This window comes from Equus caballus, chromosome 29 (assembly GCF_041296265.1).
Source record: "Equus caballus isolate H_3958 breed thoroughbred chromosome 29, TB-T2T, whole genome shotgun sequence".
Taxonomy (NCBI): Eukaryota; Metazoa; Chordata; class Mammalia; order Perissodactyla; family Equidae; genus Equus; species Equus caballus.
This window is the reverse complement of record NC_091712.1, coordinates 25825632-25846477: the sequence shown is the minus strand read 5'-3', so window position 1 is coordinate 25846477 and position 20846 is coordinate 25825632. Positions and strand designations below refer to the sequence as shown.

The following is a 20846-nucleotide window of genomic DNA, read 5'->3' as shown; positions in this document are numbered from 1 at the left end:
GGGGGTGGGTGGCCAGGGGCCTGACTCTCAGAATCAGTGGAGTTGGTTGAGAGAACGTGGCATCCCAAGGGTCAAAATAAACAGTTAGCCTCATGGGCACTGGATCAGTCCTCACAATGAAAAGAAATCAAGAAGTCATGAGCAGGAAGCTGCAGGCAGCTGCCCCAGTGAAAATTCAAGATCCCTTGCCCACTTTCTGGACCTGAGCCAGTTTCCAGACCTGGAGCCTACTGATTTTAGGAGACAGTAGGCCCCCAGGAAGAAGGCCTCTGCAACACCATAGAAACTATACTCAATAATGCTTCCCACTGTCCTTCTCCCAAGGGATAAATGTACACTGGGCTAAGGGGAATGCCCAGATATTTCAGGGACTGCTCAAAGAGGGTCCAAGTTGATGCTGTTACCCAGGAACTCAAAGTATCATTGAGCCCATGTATTACAGTGAGGCCTCTGGGGCCAGGCAGTAAATGTTCTGGCTCAATGAGTCCACTGGATTCTGGACCCTCCTGTGGTCACTTGGTAGTTGGCACAACCTCACAGTGGGTTACTGGCCTGTGGGGTAAGAGCTAGCATAGTGAGGAAAGCCAAGAGGAAGCCTCTGAATTTGACACTGTCCTCTCCCCTCACCAAGATAGAAAATGGAAAACAAAACAGCGTCTCAGGAGGAATGTCAAGTATCAATACTACCCTTAAAAACCTAAGGGATATGGGGGTGGTCTGTATGATATCTCCATCTAATTCATCAATATAGCCCCTGCAAAAACCAGACGGATCCTGGGGGATGACACTGAACCACCACAAACAAGCAAGCAGTAGCCCCAACTGTGGCCTCCATACTGGCTGGTTTTCTTTGAGAGAGCAGATTAACATGGCCACAGGCACATGGCATGTGGACAGTGGTTTAGCCATTGTGCTCTTTTCCATCTCTATCCCTAAAGAGAACCAGATACTTTCACTTGGAACAAACAATGGTGTACATTTATAATTTTGCCCCAAGACTGTGATAATGCCCCTGCCTGCTATTTTAAGACAGTCTAAAAAAAATGTGGAACGTCTGAATATTCAGCAAAACATCGTACTAGTCCACTATATCAACGCAGACTTCTTAGGTAGGGTTAGAATTTGCCTCTGAATCCTTTTGATGTGAACAAAGTGCCTGGTTTTAAAAAAATTAGGTAAAAGTATGATTCACTGTCTCTCTCTTTTTTTCTTAAAAAAGTGAAAACTTCTAGGCTATGAATTTGCCTCTGTGTATAGCTTTATTCATATACTTGAAAACCTATTTAGATGTGCTTTTGTTGTTTGAGAGCTTTTTCTCAATAATCCTCAGTTTACAATTTTTGTTCTTGATCCAAGAGCTATTTAGTGAGAATTTAAAAATTATCAAATCACTTGTTTTCCTACCTTGATTCATGTGTCTTGGGGCTCTGTTGTTAGATGCATATGTATGCTTATAAGTGTTATATCTTCCTGATGGATTGAACTTTTTATTATAGAATATTCCTCTTTATCTTTAATAACATTTTTGTTTCAAAATATATATTTTTTTGTCTCATATAATGATAGCCACTCCAGTTGTCTTGTGCTTACCCTTTGCATGGTATATATTTTCATCCTTCTGCTTATTTGTACCTTCAAATCTAAAGTATACCTACTGTAGAGAGCATATGGAACTTTTGTGGTTTTTTTCCATTTTAGCCATTTTTTAAAATTGAGTTCATAATAGTTTACATCATTGTGAAATTTCAGTTGTATGTTATTTCTTGTCTTTTACCACATAAGTGCTCCCCTTCACCTCCTGTACCAACACCCCTTCCCCTGGTAACCGCTGAACTGTTTTGTTTGTCCATGTGTTTGTTTATATTCTACATATATGAGTGAAACCATATATTGTCGTTCTCATTCTGGCTTATTTCGCTTAGCATAATACCCTCCAGGTCCATCCATGTTGTTGCAAATGGGATGATTTTGTCTTTTTCTATGGCTGAGTAGTATTCCGTTGTGTATATATGTACCACATCCTCTTTATCCAGTCATCAGTCAGTGGGCAATTGGATTGTTTCCATGTTTTGGCTATTGTGAATAGTGCTTCCAGTGAACATAGGGGTACATATGTTACTTTGTATTGTTGATTTCAAGTTGTTTGCGTAGATACCTGGTAGTTGGATAGCTGGGTCTTATGGTATTTCTATTTTTAGTTTTTTGAGGACTCTCCATACTGTTTTCCATAGTGGCTGCACCAGTTTGCATTCCCACCAGCAGTGTATGAGGGTTCCCCTCTCTCCACACCCTCTCTAATATTTGTTATTTTTAGTCTTAGTGATTATAGCCATTTTAACAGGTGTAAGGTGGTATCTTAGTGTACTTTTGATTTGTATTTCACTGATTCAGTGATGTTGAACATCTTTTCATGTGTTAATTGGCCATCTGTATATCTTCTTTGGGAAAATGTCTGTTCATATCCTCTGCCTGTTTTTTGATCGAGCTGTTTGTTTTTTTGTTGTCCAGTTGTGTGAGTTCCTTATGTATTGTGGAGATTAACTCCTTGTTGGTTATATGATTTGCAAATATGTTCTCCCAATTGATGGATGTCTTTTGGTTTTGATCCTAGTTTCTTTTGCCTTGCAGAAGCTCTTTAGTCTTATGAAGTCCCACTTTTTTATTTTTTCTTTTGTTTCCCTTGTCTGAGAAGACATGGTATTTGAAAAGATTCTTTTGACTTTCATGTAAAAGAGTGTACTACCTATATTATCTTCCAGGAGTTTTATGGTTTCAGGACTTAGCTTCAAATCTTTGATCCATTTTGAGTTTATTTTTGGGTATGGCGTGAGATAATGGTCTACTTTCATTCTTTTGTGAGTGGTTGTCCAGATTTCCCAACACCATTTCTTGAAGAGACTATTTCTCCATTGCATGTCTTGACACCTTTGTTGAAGATTAGCTGTCTGTAGATGTGCGGTTTTATTTCTGGGCTTTCAGTTCTATCCCGTTGATCTCTGTGCCTGTTTTTGTACCAGTACCATGCCGTTTTGATTACTATGGCTTTGTAGTTCATTTTGAAGTCAGGGATTGCGATGCTTCCAGCTTTGTTCTTTTTCTCAGGATTGCTTTAGCAATTCACGGTCTTTGGTTGCCCCATGTGAATTTTAGGATTCCTTGTTCTATTTCCGTGAAGAATGTCATTGGGATTCTGACTGGGATCGCATTGAATCTGTAGATTGCTTTGGGTAGTATGGACGCTTTAACTATGTTTATGCTTCCAATCCATGTGCATGGATTCTTTTTCCATCTCTTTATGTTGTCATCTATTTCGTCTCATAGTTGGCATGGTTAAGTTCTTCACCTCCTTGGTTAAATTTATTCCTAGATATTTTATTCTTTTCGTTGCGATCGTAAATGGAATTGTATTCTTAAGTTCTCTTTTTGTAAGTTTGTTATTAGAGTAGAGAAATGCAACTGATTTTGGTTGATTTTGTACCTTGCAACTTTACTGTAGTTGTTCATTATTTCTAGTAGGTTTCTGATGGATTCTTTAGGGTTTTCTTTATATAAAGTCATCTGCAAACAGTGAGAGTTTCACTTCTTCACTCCCTATTTGGATTCCTTTTATTCCTTTCTTTTGCCTGATTGCTGTGGCCAAAAGCTTCAGTACTATGTTGAATAAGAGTGATGATTTTCTGCATGCTTGTCGTCTTCCTGTTCTCAGGGATGCGTTCAGTTTTTTCCCGTTGAGTATATTGTTGGCTGTGGGTTTGTCATATATGGCCTTTATTATGTTGAGGTAATTTTCTTCTATCCCCATTTTGTTAGGAGTTTTTTTTTTTTAATCATAAATGGCTGTTGGATCTTGTCAGGTACTCTCTCTGTGTCTATTGAGATGATCATGTGGTTTTTATTCCTCATTTTGTTAATGTGGTGTATCACATTGATTGATCTGCAGATGTTGAACCATTCCTGTGTGCCTAGTATAAATCCCACTTGATCATGATGTATGTTTTTTTTGATCTGTTGCTGTATTCTGGTTGCCAATTTTTTGTTGAGGATTTTTGCATCTATGTTTATCAGCACTCTTGGTTTGTAGTTTTCCTTTTTTGTGTTGTCCTTGTCAGGCTTTGGTATCAGAGTGATATTGGCCTTGTAGAATGTGTTAGGAAGTGTTCCATCTTCCCTAATTTTTTGGAATAGTTTGAGAAGGATCGGTATTAAATCCTCTCTGAAAGTTTGGTAGATTTCCCCAGGGAAGCCATCTGGTTCGGGGCTTTTATTTTGGGGGATGCTTTTGATTACTGTTTCAATCTCTTTACTTGTCATTGGTCTATTCAGATTATCTATTTCTTCTTGATTCAGCTTTGGAAGGTTGTAAGAGTCTAAGAATTTATCCATTTCTTATAGATTGTCCATTTTGTTGGCATATAGCTTTTTGTAGTATTCTCTTATCCGTTTTATTTCTGTGGTATCCATTATTATTTCTCATCTTTCATTTCTAATTTTATTTGAGCTTTCTCTCTTTTGTCTTTGTAAGTCTGGCTAGGGGTTTGTAAATTTTGTCTATCTTCTCAAAGAATCAGTTCTTAATTTCATTGATCCTTTCTGCTGTTCTTTTGGTTTAATTTTCATTTATGTCTGCTCTGATTTTTATTATTTCCCTGCTCCTGCTGAGTTTGGGCTTTGTTTGCTCTTTTTCTAGTTCTTTAGGTTTAGTTAAAGATTGCTTAGTTGAGATTTTTCTTGCTTGTTAAGGGGGGCCTGAATTGCTATGAATTTCCCTCTTATGCTTTTGCTGCATCCCATGTGAGATGTTATGGTGTATTTTCATTTTCATTTGTCTTCAGATATGTTTTGATACCTACTTTAATTTCCTCGATCCATTGCTTATTTGGTTGCTTGTTGTTTTGTCTCCATGTTTGTTACTTTCCCAGCTTTTTTCTTGTAGGTGATTTCTAATTTCATAGCATTATTGTTGGAAAAGTTGCTAGAATTATTTTAATCTTCTTAAATTTATTGATGCTTGCCTTGGTTCCCAACATATGGGTGTGTATTTGAGAATGTTCCCTGTGCACTTGAGAAGAATGTGTTTTCTGCTGTTTTTGGATGGAATGGATCTCTCTCTCTCTGTTATGTCCATCTGATCAAGTGTTTCATTTAAATCCAGTCTTTCCTTGTTGACTTTTCTGTCTGGATGATCTATCCATTGATGTAAGTTGGGTGTTAAGGTCCTCTACTATTATTGTGTTGCTGGTAATTTTTCCTTTTAGGTCTGTTAATAGTTGCTGTGTATACTTAGGTGCTTGTGTGTTAGTTGCATGTATATTCATAAGCGTTATATCCTCCTGGTGGAGTGTCCCTTTATCATTATATACTGCCCCTCTTTGTCCCTAATTGTCTTTTTTATCTTGAAGTCTGTTTTGTCTTACATAAGTGTGGCAACACCTCCTTTCTTTTGTTTGCCATTTGCTTGGAGTATCTCTTCCCTCCCTTCACCACGAGCCTAGGTTTATCTTGAGAGATGAGATGTGATTCTTGGAGGAAGCATATTATTGGGTCTTGTTTTTTAATCCATCCCACCACTCTGTTGTCTTTTACTAGAACTCAATCCATTTACATTTAAGGCGATTATTGATATATGACGGCTTAGTACTGCCATTTTATCACTTGTTTTCCAGTTGTTCTGTACTTCCCTTGGTTCTCATCCCGTGTATTTCAGACTACCAGTTGAGTTCTCTCTATAATGGTTTTTCTCAGTTTTCTCTTTATTTATTATTTGTGTGTCTGTTCTGATTTTTTTTGTGTGTGTGTGAGTAAGATTGTCCCTGAGCTACCATCTCTTGGCACTCTTCCTCTTTTTGCTTAAGGAAGATCATTGCTGAGCTAACATCTGTGCCAGTCTTCCTCTGTTTTTTGTATGTAGGACACTGTCACAGCATGACTTGATGAGTGCTGTGTAGGTCCACACCTGGGATCCAAACCCGCGAGTCTTGGGCTACCAAAGTGGAGTGCGTCAACTTAATCACTCGGCAAACAGGCCAGCCTCTGTATTCTGAGTTTTTGTTTAGTGGTTGCAATGACGTTTGTATGAACAGTCTTGTAGATGAGATAGTCCATTTTCTGATAGCCTCTTATTCCCTTTGTCTAAGCAGGTTCTATCCCTCTCCTCTTCCTCTTCTAAATTTGTTATTGTCACATCTTATTTCATCTTGGGAGTTTTTGCTTAAAATGAAATGATTATATTTATTCTTGATGTTTTCCTTTCCATTATCTTTACTGCTATAATTAAGTGTTTGCTAATCTGTTCTGATAGTGAGTTTCAATTTTCTGATTTTATCAGCCTGTTTATCTTCTTGCTCAAGGCTTTGTAAACCCTTTTCCCCCCCCAGATATGAGAACCTTCTTGATCATTTCTTGTCTGGGGCTCTTGTGGTGATAAACTCCCTCAGCTTTTGTTTATCTGGGAAAGTTTTTATTTTTCATCATATCTGAAGGATGTTTTCGCTGGATAGAATATTCTTGGCTGAAAGTTTTTGTCTTTCAGAATTTTGAACATATCGTTCCACTCTCTCCTCACCTGTAAGGTTTCTGCTGACAAATCTGCTGAAAGCCTGATAGGGGCTCCTTTGTAAGTTATTTTCTTCTGCCTTGCTGCCCTTAATATTTTTCTGTCATTGATTTTTGCCAGTTTTACTAATATATGCCTTGGAGAAGGTCTCTTTACATTGATGTAATTAAGAGTTCTATTATCTTCTTTTACTTTTATTTTCACCTTCTTCCCTAGGTCTGGGAAGTTCTCAGGTATTATTTCTTTGTACAATCTCTCTGCACCTTTCTCCATCTTCTCCCTCTGACATACCTAAAATCCTTATCTTACATTTCCTAATTGAGTCAGCTATTTCTTGGAGAATTTCTTCATTTTTTTTTAGTCTTAGTTCTTTTCTCCTACTCCATCTGAACCATTTATGTATTCCTATCCTCTAAATTGCTAATTCTATTCTCCATAATATCAGCTCTCTTACTTAAGGATTCTAGATTTTTCTTTATCTCATTTGTTGTGTTTTTCATCTCCAGCATTTCTGATTGGTTTTTCTTTATAGTTTCAGTTTCTTTTGTGAAGAATACCCTGCGTTCATTAATTTTGTTCCTGATTTCATTGAACTGCCTTTCTGAGTTCTCTTGTAATTCATTGAGTGTTATTATGATAGCTGTTTTGAATTCTCTGTCATTTAGATTGCAGATTTTTGTGCCTTCAGGACTGATTTCTGTGTGTTTGTCTTTCTCCTTCTGGTCTGGAGTATTAATATCCTTCTTCATACTATTTGATGGAGTGGATTTGTGCCTTTGTGTAGTGATAGTATCTGGTCACAGATTCCATCTGCTGCCACTGGGAGGGTCAGGAGGTGTGTATTCTAAGCCTGCCGTGATCCCTATCAGCTGTGCCTTTCTGAGCCTGGGCCACTCCTTGGCCCTGCTGGCCCTCATATTGAATGGGGAAGTGATGCTCTGGGGCCTCATGGCTGCTGCCTCCTGCTCCCACAGTCCGCTGAGATGTGCTCTCTCTTTTGGGGCCACAGTGGTACCGTGGGCTTTTGTGGAAACTCATTCTTCTGGATGTTCAGATCCGCTGCCACTTCCTCCTAGGTAATACCAGGTGTTGTGCTTGATGGGTGGGTCCTCCCCACTGGGTCTAAGCCATAGCCACTCCCTGGGACTGCGGCTGTACCTTGGGCTCTCCCACTGGGTGAGAAAGTGATCACATGGGGGCTCAGAGCTGCCGTCACCTGTTCCTCATTCACACAAAGGCATGCTCACACTCTTGGGGCCACAGTGGTGCTATGGGCACTCCAGCTGGGAGGGCAGTCGCATGTGTGTGCAGGGCTGCTTGGGGGCTGGAGAGTGCTCACCTATCTCCACCACCTCCCTGGGGGTAGTCCATCCACCTTCAGATGTATAGCTGCATGGATTTCTCAGGTGTCCTGGTGTGCTGTGTTGGTCTCCTTTGCTGATCAATGAATGTCCATTTAGTTGTGGTTCGAAGGCAGAGAGACAAAGGGAACAGCTCACTCAGCCATGTTGCTCATGTCACTCCTCTCCTGATTTTTAAATTATATTTTTTTGGGTTATTTTCTTAGTGGTTGCTTTAGGGCTTACAATATTCATCTTAACTTGCCAGCATCTATTTAACTCCAGTAATATATAGAAGATTCATTCCTGTATAACTCCATTCGTTTGCCGCTTTTTGTACCTATTATTATTACAGATGTTATGTCTGTATTTACTAGAAACCCAACAATATGCAGTTAAAGTTTATTGCTTTATATAATCTTACATCTTTTAAAGAAGCTAAGAGAAGGAGACAACAATTATATTTAGAGAGAGAGAGAGAGAGTGTGTGTGTGTGCGTGTGTGTGTGTGTGTGTGTGTGTGTGTATGTATTCCTATTTACCATTTTTGTTTCTCTTCATTTCTTCCTGTGGGTTCTAGTTAACCATTCTGGTGTCATTTCCTTAGTCCAATATAGCTTTATTCCTCCTCTCTTTCATTGTGTTGTCATTGTCAAATATATTACATTTCTGTATATTATAGTCCCAACAATACAATTTATGGACATTGTTTTATGTGATTGCTTTTTAAATTAAGAGAATGAGAAGTATCTAATAACTAGTGTCTTTTATCATTTCCTACATAATTACCTTTGCCAGAGCTCATTGTGTGTGTTTTAATTGATCTATTTTATTTATTTTTAATTTTAGCTTTATTGAGTTGTAATTGAGTGGAGCTGTTAGGATTTTTGTGTGGATTGTAATTACTGTCCAGTGTCACTTGATTTTCACCTAAAGAGTTTCCTTTAGTATTTCTTGTTAGGTTTGGAGCATCAAACTGTCCTAGTTTTTGTTTGAGAATGTCTTTATTTCACCTTTATTTCTGCAGTATAGCTTTGCTGGATATAAGATTCTTGGTTGATAGTTTTGTTTTCTCAGCATTTTTGCATATGTTACTCCATTGCCTTCTGTCCGCCATTGTTTCTCATGAGATCTCGTGTTAATTTTATTGTAATTTTCTTCTGTGTGATAAGCCAATTTCCTTGTGTTGCTTTCAAGATTGTCTCTTTTCTTTTACTTTCATCATTTTGAGTGGATTTTATCCTTATTGGAGTTTGTTGAGCTTTTTGGATATGTAGATTATTGTTTTTCTTTTATCAAGTTTTGGAAGTTTTCTACCATTATTTTTTGAGATACAGTGTGTGTCCCTTTCTTTCCTCTTCTGCTTTTCTTTTCTATTTTTTTTTTTAAGATTTAATTTTTCCTTTTTTTCTCCCCAAAGCCCCCTGGTACATAGTTGTATATTCTTAGTTGTGGGTCCTTCTAGTTATGGCATGTGGGATGCTGCCTCAGCGTGGTTTGATAAGCAATGTCATGTCCACGCCCAGGATTCGAACCAACGAAATACTGGGCCGCCTGCATCAGAGTGCACGAACTTAACCACTCGGCCACAGGGCCAGCCCTTGCTTTTCTTATTATACGTACATATATTGGTGCACTTATTGTGTCTCACATTTCTCTGAAGTTGTTCTTTAGGTAGTGTAATCTAAAAAATCTGCTCTTGAGGTTGTATCATCTCTATTGATCTATCATTAAGTTTGTTGGGTTTTTTTTCCTATTACCAACTCAAATCTACTGTTGAGCCCTTTAGTGAACTTTAAACTCCAGAATTTCCCTTTGGTGGAAGTCTTTGTCTCCTAAGTCCAATATCTGGGTCCCCATCAAAGGCAGTTTTAATGCTGCTTTTTTCTTGTATATGGGTCACTCTTTCCTGTTTCTTTGCATGTCTTTTAATTTTTTGTTGGAACTCGAATTTTTAGATAATAAATTATAGCTGCTCTGGAGAATGATTCTTTCCTCCCCTCGGTGTTCTATTGTTGTTTGTTGGATCGTTTATTTAATGACCTGACTGGACTAGTTCTCTGATGTCTGTTTTCCCAACAATGTATAGTCTCAGATGGCCCTGCCAAATGTATTTCCTTTTCATTTTTTAAAAAAAGCCTGACTTCTTAGGGTTGCCCTTGGGTTGACATAAACCACTTATTAGTCAAAGTTTGTGCTTAAGCCCAGTTTACCTAGTTAGCTTTTCACCTTTTGCCATTTGATATGTGTGTGACTTAGATTATGTTCTAAGGAGATTCGAGGCTCTCTCTACAGTTGTTCCTTGAGCGTGCACACAGTCTTTCAGACCATCAGGTATGAGTATGCTTTTATTTTCAAGTCTGGCTTCTTAGGAATTGTCCCTGTGTCAGAGTAACCTATTGTTCAGCCAGTTTTTGATTGTGGGTTTGATTAAAGCCACTTGAGCCTTATTTGTTGATGGATTTCTCTGTGGCTTTGGGGAATTCTTCTAAGTCTGTCCCAAATCCCACTTCAGTTTCCCCTGATTGGGTGCAACCTATTTCATGTTCCTAGCCTTCTTGACCCCCAAGGTTGAGTGTGATCTTAGGAGGGCCCTTATTTGCCTTCTTTCTCTGTTTGCCTTTGCTACCTTTCTGAGTGATCTACTGTTTTGCTTGTTTGTGCTATCCTGGAGCTATCAGTTCTGTCTTAATTGGTTGCCACGGAAGTGTTTTTGACAGTGCCTTAAGGAATGAACTTCTCCAAGCCTTGTTCCTAAGAAAGTCAGTCTTCTCAGGCAGAGCTACTCAGTTCTTTGTTCTTAAGGCACCCTCTGGGCAGAACCTCTGCACTGCTGCTCTTTTGCTGGGCATGGGGACAGCACCCTGCTTCTCCCAAAGAGACTCCTGTACTCTGACAGGGTGCTGGGAGGAGGGAAAGGTATATAACCCCTCATTTTCTCAGCTTGTCCTTCCTAGTATAGAACTTCCATTCTACTGACAAGCTGAGGAAGGGATGATAGGGCCCCTGGCTTGTTGTTAGGGTGGGAGTCTATGAGTGGGAGCTACCAGGGCTGAGTAGGATGAGAGTCCCTGGAGACCTGGCCCCTCTATTGCAAAACTATAGCCTTAGACTAGAAGCTGGGGAGAGAGGAAGCCCTCATCTTTTGGACCACACCCACCCAGAGGGGAACGTCCATCATAGGGAACTGTATGTGGGAGAGATGTTGACGGGAGAAGGTAGATAGATCATGGCTCAGATGCCACAGACTCTCCCTTTTCTTAGAGACGGTTAGTAGATTTTCTTGAATAAATTTTCCTGTTTGCTACATGTCTTTAGGACAATTTTCAGAGACTTTAAGTGGTTATTTTTCACCTGTGAAATGGTTAATTCACTAGGAAGTGGATTCATGAAATTCTTCACTTGGCCATTCCAGAAGTCTAGAAGTTCTACCTCCTTTTTTTTCTTTTTAAATATTCATCATAATATTTCGTTTTATTGAATGGTCAAATGATGATGTCTTTTACTGTCAGCTTTTTGGAAGTTACTGAGATATTCTTTGAGGCCTGTTTGCATATTTTCCCTGAATTTTGCGATATAAAATGTTACTGTTTCAGTGTATTCTGTCGTTTCTTTTTTAATCTTCTTGATTATTTGTAGGTTAAAAGTGTGTGTTAAATTCTTCCGTTGTAATTGTTTGATACTTTCTTATCATTTGAACAGAGTTGTTCTTATTCAGTGTGTCCAGGTTGATTTTCTTGTAACTTGAGATTTTACTTTTTAGAGGTATAATTTTTGTAGTCCAGTTCAGTCTGAATCTGTGTTTTTCAACAGAGGAGTTGGAATTCATTTATCTAGCTAGATATTAGGCTGCTTTAAGAACTGTCTTCTTGTCAATGTTGTTGAATGGTGTTGTCTGGTACCACACTGTGTAGTGCAGGGAACCTCTCTAGGTTTAAAAATACATGTGGTCATGGGCCAGCCCAGTGGCATAGTGGTTAAGTTTGCAAGTTCCCCTTTAGTTGCACTGCTTATCAAACCATGATGTGGCGGCATCCCACATACAAAGTAGAGGAAGATTGGCACAGATGTTAGCTCAGCAACAATCTTTCTCAAGCAAAAAGAGGAAGCTTGGCAACAGATGTTAATTCAGGGCCAATTTTCCTTACCAAAAAAAAAAAATTTACACGTGGGCCTATTGAAGTTGGCTAGGTTATACCTTACTACTGTTCAGAAATTGGTTTCTTTTTAGAAGTGTATCACCTGATGATTATACGTAGTTAGACATTAATTTCTATATACTCAACTTCCAGTCAGCTGATAATTTTATTCATTATGCACTGATACTTGTAGATTGCACTTTATAAAATTCAGTCTTTCATGAAAAGGTGTACTGTCTATCAGCTGTTTTCACTTGGGAAAAGCACCAGATAGATGCCAATCAGAGTTGCTGGGAGTGTTCATTGGCTGAAACCTCTTGGGGGAACCTCTGACCACCGTAGCTAAAGTGTCTTCCTCCAGGCTCAGTATGTCAGGGTGGCAGGACTGAATGACAGCCCATTTGGGGTTCTTGTGCACAGTTGGAATGGCCTCAACCTCACTCGTATAGGACTGTCCTTCATCTCTTAGCTCCCTGTATCAGACTCCCTTAGATATGCTTACTTTCCAACAGAAAGACAAACCTCTTTTCACACCCTTGTTACAGGAATCAGTTGAATGTTGGTGAGGAGGTTTTAAGAGGCATGGTAGCCTATGTCCTGGCCCCTTGCCTCAGTGCCTGTGAAAATTCTTCCTATCTTGCAGGGTTTTTGAGTCTAAAGAAAATAGTGCCTTCATGAAGTCTTGCTAGGACTACTTATACGTCCTTGTTTATATTTTCATGTTTGTAAAAATTAGATTACTGTCAGAAAGAATGAATTCATGTTTTGAAGTAAAGATGGTTAAATAGTAAAGCTGATTTGACTTCTGAAGATACTTGTAAAATTCAGATTTGTTTAAAGCACTTACATGGTATTTGTTTCATTTTTGTTTTTGTTTCTCTACCCTAAGACTTGCTACATTTGTGATGAACAGGGAAGAGAGAGTAAAGCAGCCACTGGTGCTTGCATGACCTGTAATAAACATGGATGTCGACAGGCTTTCCATGTGACATGGTAAGTATGTTTTCCCTCATTGTACAGAATTGAAATTGGGAGTTAAAGACTTAGTTAGGTACCCAAATATTATGTACACTAAATTTTATTGGGATAGTTTCTATGTTTAGATTTACTTATTTGTAGTGAAGATAATGCTAATAATTGCTTGTTTTTACCAGTGAATTTTCAGTAGGTGAACCCTAGTTCTAGTGTCTTATTCACTTTGATTTTGTTTAAAATATTGGTGTTGGTTACCTACCCTTTGGTTTGTTACTAGGATTAAAAGAGCTGATGTAGGTAAACTTAGTGCAGAGCCTGAAAGATGAGTAAGGAGTTAGTGAATGACACTGTTTCTTCACTGTCTTTGTTTTGAGGGGGAAAAAAAGCAATCACCATTATTCTCAGTATTATAGTGGCTACTTCTTCAAAGGTTACCTAGATAATTTAAAATATTCAACATAATAGACAATAGTTCAAAATAAAAGTTTGGAAAGAATCCATGTACTTATTAATTTTAAGAATTAGCTATGTCTAGCAGCCTCTATATAGGCACATACTTTATTTCCTGAGCTTTTAGTGTGTGGATTTATGAAGTCTATTTTAGATTACCTTTGGAGAATGGAAAAGATTTTTGGTTTTTATAAATTCTCTTAATACTGTACTTAATTTTCCAAAGATGAAATCCTTTTTGGGTATGAGATATATACTAATACTGTAATTTTGGAATGTTAAAAATGGAAGGTCAAATTGACAAGATGATGATTATACACTTAGCGTTTTGTGTTTTTAAAAAACACGATTATTATAACTTTAGGTTTTAGTTTCATCTCTTCAATTGTTTTTGACTGAAAAACAGGGCTTCTGTTTTTCTTGCTTCCTGTCCTGTCCTGTGACTTGGAGCATTTTCCTTGTAACTGTGTGATCTGCCTCTGTGGGCGAATACCATCACATGTCATTTCAGCCCTTCAGAGGCCTAGCCTTTCCCTTTGTACCTGTGATACAGATTGAAAAAGTAAGATGAAGTGTGAATTATGGGAGGGAGGGTTTATCCTAAAGAAATTTAATATCTGTTTGGTGACATAAAATATGCATAATTCTTCATCCTTGTTAGAGTTGGATGAAAAGTTTATTTTAAACCATAAATATAACAACAAAAGAAATCAGTCGCAGGTTGGAGTGAAATGCACTTGATCACAGCTAGAATAAAAGCCTTCTATTTTCCCTTTTTATCTTAAGGAGAGGTAAGATTTTCTTACAAACCTTATATATGTGGAAGTGGATTTTAATTTATTTATATGTTTACTGTGATTTGAAATTTTATTAATATACTTGGCTTTTATTTTCAGTGCTCAGTTTGCCGGACTACTCTGTGAAGAAGAAGGTAATGGTGCAGATAACGTCCAGTACTGTGGCTACTGTAAATACCATTTTAGTAAGCTGGTAAGAATTTGTCTTGAATTTCATATTAAAATGGTAATTAGTTTTGACAATAGAGTTGCCTCTGTTGTATGAAAAAGGCATAATATCTCTTTCTTTTTCCATGATTTTTGCTTGAGATTGTTTGCTTAGCATGTTCTTTATTGGGAATTAAAAGATCTGGTAAATTTAAAAGATTTTGCTTTACCTGGGTTCGTTTATAAAGGTGAATATTCTAATTTAGAATATATATTAATAGTAAATGTTGGTATACATTTAGTAGAAAAAATAAATGTGTAAGAAACTCTTTATAATTTAGTTAATATCATTTTTGACATTTGATTATACTTTTTGTGATTCTCACTTGCTTCTTATCTTTTCACTTAATTACTGTTACTCGTTTAATTTTTTATTTTCATTTTTATTTACTAGGAGATGGTAAAACTAAAGACTGTTTTGTGACGTTTTGGTTAAAGATCTTCAGAAAAATATATTTACAACTTTGCGACTATTTTAGATTTGGTCAGTCTTTATTGTTACACAGTAGCCTGGATGATGGAGTTAGTGGTATTTGATTAACTGTTACGTATTTTGTGTCCATGTTCCTTTGAAGGATCAATATTTCCTTAACTCCCAAGTGTTTATTTCTCAGTCTTTAATGATAACAATCAGATTTGTGTACTGAAAGTCTGTGGTTACTTTGTTTTTCTTTAGTGTCTTATTTTTTTATTGTTGCTTTTCCCAGGTGAATTTCTCTCCTCTTTTTTAAAAAAACAAATAATGTCGTTAGGGACTCGTTTCTCATGAAATGAGCAGCTTTTGACTCCAATATTCTGGTTCATGGATGTAAAATATTTAAGAGTGTGTATATATATTTTATATTGAAGACTTTGATTTATTTTAATGACCGACAATATTAAAGTGGTTTAAGAGAAATTTTGAGATAGTAAAATTCAAAATTTTTCTTCTGGATGTTAAAAGTGTATTGGAATCTTCATTTTCTACGTGAGTTGATGATATAGATAAAATATAGAAATAATTAAAATGGATTTTCAAGTTTGTATAAATAGAATTCTCTCATGGCTGGTTATTGACATACTGGTATCTCATTTGCTAGTTTAGAAAAAAAGTCTGTTTAATAATTTAATGATTGGGTATGCTCTACATTTGCATGGAATTTGAACGTCTTTATAGTCATTTTTATCTAGTTTAAACTAATTAGTTATGGTACCACCAAGTTTTAAACACCTCAAATAACTCTCACCGTCATACTTTATTGTGAAATTCTGTAAATATTTTAAACAGAAATTTGTAATACAGTTGGCCCTCCGTATCCATGGGTGGGTTCCATACCTGCAGGCTGTGCATCCGTGGATTCAACCAACTGCCAGCTGAAAGGCCTAGGTAGTTGCATCTGTACTGATCATGTACAGACTCTTTTCCTTGTCCTTATTCCCTAAACAATACAGTATAATGGCTATTTACATAGCATTTACATTGTATTAGGTATTATAAGTAATCAAGAGATGATTTAAAGTATATAGGAGGGTATGTGTAGGTTATATGTGTATACTACGCCATTTTATATAAGGGACTTGAGCATCCATGGATTTTGGTATGCAAGGGGGTCCTGGAACCAATTGCCATGGATACCGAGGGATGACTCTGCTTTTAGTAATGCTTTGAAAAATGCATGGGTCTAATACTGACATTTCCTTTAATTTTTTTCTTAATGAACTGCACAGGCAAGTTTTAGAAAACTGTATGCCTTAATTCAGAAAGTATGAGATTAAAAGGCTTCTTGCTTTCCCTAGCGGCGTAAAGTAACTCCTCAAATCTTTTCTTTTCTTCTAGTCTTGGCATCTTTCTTCAATATGGCATTCTCTATTTTGGTTGAAACTTCTTTTCTTTTTTAAAGCAGACATTGAAAATTATAGTTGATTTCTTTAATGAGGTGGTTTGTGACAAAGTGACAAGCTAATGCTTATTTCAAAATATAGTGTATTGTCACACATTTTAATGTACAAAACTATGGCATTAATGTTAAATTTAGGTTTAGATTTTTCTTTATAATGCAGTAGATAATATATATATGGATGGTGTCTGAACTGGATTATATAGTTTGAAATAGTAAGACTTTTTTTTTTTTACTTCAATAGACATTTTTAAATACACTTGAATTGATTTAAGCCTAACAAAAAGATTATTTAAAACAATTTTATATACATATACATATATGTATATATATTTTCTTTTTTAGAAAAAGAGCAAACGGGGATCTAATAGGTCATATGATCAAAGTTTAAGTGATTCTTCCTCTCACTCTCAGGATAAACATCATGAGAAAGAGAAAAAAGTAAGTGGATTTGTTGTTGCTAAATATGTAGCACACTACTTAATAGAATTTTTTTCCTTTTTTAGATAAAAGTTCTTAATAGCTGAATGGAGACATTGAAATACTGAAAATTTTTAACCAAGAGTATGAAGTCAAAGAGTAGGTTTATAATAATGCCATATTTGTGAATATTGTCGTACATATTTCAATTGAAAATTTGAAATACAACTTGATTGAAAGGACGAGAGGGATTTCTTGCATATGTTACTGTGGTCATCTTGTGAAACCTTTAGGTGACTTCAGCCATAATAGTTTGTTCCTATATATTATTAACTGATTATTTCATACATAAGTAAAAATCTTGTCAGCTTTTTCCCTTTATGATAGAACAATTTTGAAGTTCTGTATATACTGACTGTTTTTTTCCACACTAGTGCTAATGTTGTATTATTTTTTTTAATGGCCAAATATCTTACTATTTGTTTGAGAATATTTTGTCTTTTAATTAAAACACTAAAAGCTTGCCTAATACTAATCTGTCTTCTTCTGACTTACCTATTTTCTCCCTACATTTTTACTTACTTAAAAGGATCTAAGTAATTTATAGTAAACTAATAAGTACTGTATAATTATTTGTAGGACATATTACCAACATAGGAAAAGCATACTTCTATGACTTGTTGTTAAAGTGAGGATACAAAGTACATCTTCACTAAGAAAAAAATATTACTCTTAAACTGTTGGTGTAACCTAGTTTGGAAAATATTTCCACAGATTGTGTTAAACTGAATCACCTAACATTTTCATGTTTGTAAATACTTAAGATTTGGGAAGGTGATTAAAATGCTAATGTTATTTAAAAACGAATTTGTTTTGAATTTATATTTGTGCTGTTTTCAAGGTAAATATTGTAAAAACTTAAATTTTTGGTTTTGACATTGATTTTCCAATTATGAGTGAAATAATAATTATAACTTGAGATTCACCTTTAGAGCACTTGTTTGGTTTATATGTTTTGTAGATCTTAGGCAGCAAGTATACATATTCATTGTGATTTCTTTCATGAGGTGCTTTTGTGATAGTGACAATAGTAGGGTTCTATCTTGTTGTCTATTTTTGGATTACTGATGGGAAAAAATGACAGATTTGATTTAATTAGCAGTTTTAGTAAGAAGCCCTGTGAGATTTCGTTTAAGCTTTTTAATCCACAAACAAGGGCTTCTTAGGTAGGGCTCAGTATATATTGTGAAGAGGGAAGTCTTACCATTGATGTTCTCCTGTTCTGCCATTTCATGAGCGTTATCTTGTTTAAAGAAGTATTCACTGTATGATCTTAATCTATGCCCTGTCATCTTATTTTTAAAGAACAATTATTAAATGTAGTACAGTGTTTAATAAATACAGTGGTGATGACTGTGTTTATTTATTAATCATTATTTTTTGCTCTAGGAATGAATTTGATTTTTCTTTTTTTTCTTTTTTAAAGATTGGCACCTGAGCTAACAACTGTTGCCAATCTCCTCTTTTTTTTCTTCTTCTTCTTCCCGAAGTCCCCAAATACATAGTTGTGTATTCTAGTTGTGAGTGCCTCTCTGATTGTCCCACGTGGGACGCTGCCTCAGCATGGCTTGATGAGAGGTGCCATGTCTGTGACCAGGATCGGAACCGGTGAATCCCTGGGCCACCGAAGCAGAGCGCACAAACTTAACCACTTGGCCATGGGGCCAACCCCTGATTTTTCGTTTTATGAGTTTTTTTGCAGTTGTTGAATACTAGATTGAAAAACATTGTATTTAGTCAAACTTGCTTAGCTTTAAATTTTAGCAGTTGGTATTTTCATTAGTATGTAAATACTATTTGGATTTTACTTTCAGCATGTATATAAGTTTAATATAAATTGATTTTGTTGTCAAAATCAATTTGTGCGTTTTATTTTATAATAACTAAGATTTTCTGATAATCTATAAAGGCTGTGAGGTAAGCGTTCTGTAAATTTATTATTATTGTTAGGCTTGTTTGATTGCCTTGGGAATATTTGGGAAGAGACTTTTTTATTATGGTATGACCTTGACCTCTCCAAAGCTCTATTCTTTCAGGTTCTCTTACATCTTCACAGTGGACTTTATAGCACGTCTTTGTTTTACTCTTCATACAATGATTTTCTGACAGTGGCTTCGATTTTATCTTTTTCTAGAAGCCACTCCTTACTTTTAGTACTGTTTGCTGTCTGAAGAGACTGGGAATTTTCAAAACCAGCAAGTCTCGGTTCCTTTTTGTCAGTAGTCCTCCCTAATTTAGTTTATCTTTATGTTCCTGCTTTTTACTGTAAATAGCAAAAAATAAGACTGCGCCTTCAACTTCAACATATTACCTAGAAAATCTCCTTAGTTAAATCATGCAATTCATTAAATACATTTTCTATTTTCTGTTTCCGTAGGCAACAATGTTGCTAAACTTCTAGTTACTACATAACAAGAACTCCCTTGCTTCTAATTTTTTTTAACCTATTTCTCACTTTCTTCTGAGCCCTAGATAGCAGCCTCCCGACAGGCCATGAGGTTCCTAGTAAGAGTCTCTTCCATGCTTACTGGGCTTTCACTCATAAGCTGCCGATGGCCCTTCCAGCCTCTGCCTACTGCCTAATTCCAAGTAACTCCCACATTTTTACTTTTTTTGTTATATCCCACTTGTTGTAACAAAATATGTTATCAGTTACCTTTTGTAGCATAACACATCCCTAAAATTTAGTGACTTAAAACTATAATAAACATTTGTTGTCTCATAGTTTCTTTGGGTAAGGAATTTGGACTTAGCTGGATATTTCTAGCTCAGGGTCTCTCATCAGATTGCGGTCAAGATGTTGGCAGGACTATAGTCATTGAAGGCTTGACTGTGGCTGGAGGATATGCTTCTAAGATGGCTTATGCACATGGCTGGCAAGTTGGTGCTGGCTGTGCAGGAACCTCAGTTTCTTGCTGCATGAACCTTCGCTTAGGGCCGCTTGAGTTGAGTGTCCTTATGACATGGCACCTAGCTTTTCCCAGAGTGAGTGGTCTAAGAGAGAGCAAGGTGAAAGCTGCAATATTTTTTATGTTCTTGCCTCAGATGTCATGTGTCTTTTATTTTCCCCTCTAATTGAATGCCTTTTTTGCTAAACTATTATTTGGTTGTAAGATACATATAAAGTATTTGCCATTTTAACCACTTGTAAGGCACACAATCATTTTTGCAATATTCTGTTGGTTACATAGGACAGCCTGTTCAGTGTGGGTGGGTACTACCTAGTAACAAAGACTATTGGGAACTATCTTAGAAGCTGGCTATGATACCCTAAGAATTGGACAAATATCCTGTTTCTTATCAACTTTTACCCACAGGTCTTAGCATTGATTGATGATTCTATCTGAAATAAATAATGTCTGACAAAAGGTGATTTTCTAATTCCATCATTCATTCTGTATCCGTTATTTAGCATTCTACTGTAAATTAGAGCTTTCTTCCCTTTCTCCATTTTTTACTTCATCAGTAATGGGCAAGGGAGGAGTCTACAAAGGAATCAAGAAGTAGCTATAAATACAGGAAGAAAATTAGGAGAGATTGGTATTTTCGAATCCAGGGGAAGTGGATATTTCAAGAAGGAGGGTCAGTGCTCAGCAGTGTTAGATGCATATGAAATATCAAGTAATAGGAAGATAAATACATGTCCTTTGGAATTAATGTTAAAGAAGTTGTTGAGAAGGAGTTTCAGTGTAGTAAGAGGAGAAGCTAATTGAAATTGGTAGATGAATAGAGTAGTATGAGGAAGTGTAGATAGTGAGAGTACTTAACTCTTCTAAAAACCTAAGATATGAAGGAGAGGAGAGGAATAGGGCAATAACGGGAGGAATATGTGAGATTAAAGTGTAGTAACAGACAAGAAGAACACTCTGTCCCTCCCTGTTTTGCGGGGGAAGGAAGAAAAGGGGCGCATAGGTGAATAACTTGGTCACCTGGAGAGCAGCAGAGAAAGTAGGTGTGGGCAGAAGGGAGAGATAGCTTAGGCAGATTGGGTATAAGGGTAAGAAAACCAAAAAGAAGCAGAGGAGGGTA

General features: G+C 36.6%; 1 protein-coding gene across 29 annotated transcripts in view; it reads left to right on the top strand.

Moving 5' to 3' along the window:
• Positions 1 to 20846, top strand: part of MLLT10 (MLLT10 histone lysine methyltransferase DOT1L cofactor) — a 256175-nt gene that overhangs the window by 117499 nt on the left and 117830 nt on the right. For 21 of the 29 annotated variants that reach the window (XR_011433954.1, XR_011433951.1, XR_011433952.1 and 18 more), the window contains 3 exons: positions 12921 to 13024; positions 14353 to 14446; positions 16683 to 16778. Coding sequence is in view for 25 of the 29 variants with exons in the window: in XM_070255103.1 (XP_070111204.1) it covers positions 12921 to 13024; positions 14353 to 14446; positions 16683 to 16778 (294 nt within the window). In the remaining 4 variants the exon portion in view is untranslated. The remainder of the gene's footprint in view (positions 1 to 12920; positions 13025 to 14352; positions 14447 to 16682; positions 16779 to 20846) is intronic. The other 8 variants (XM_070255107.1, XM_070255100.1, XM_070255106.1 and 5 more) reach the window with 1 other exon arrangement.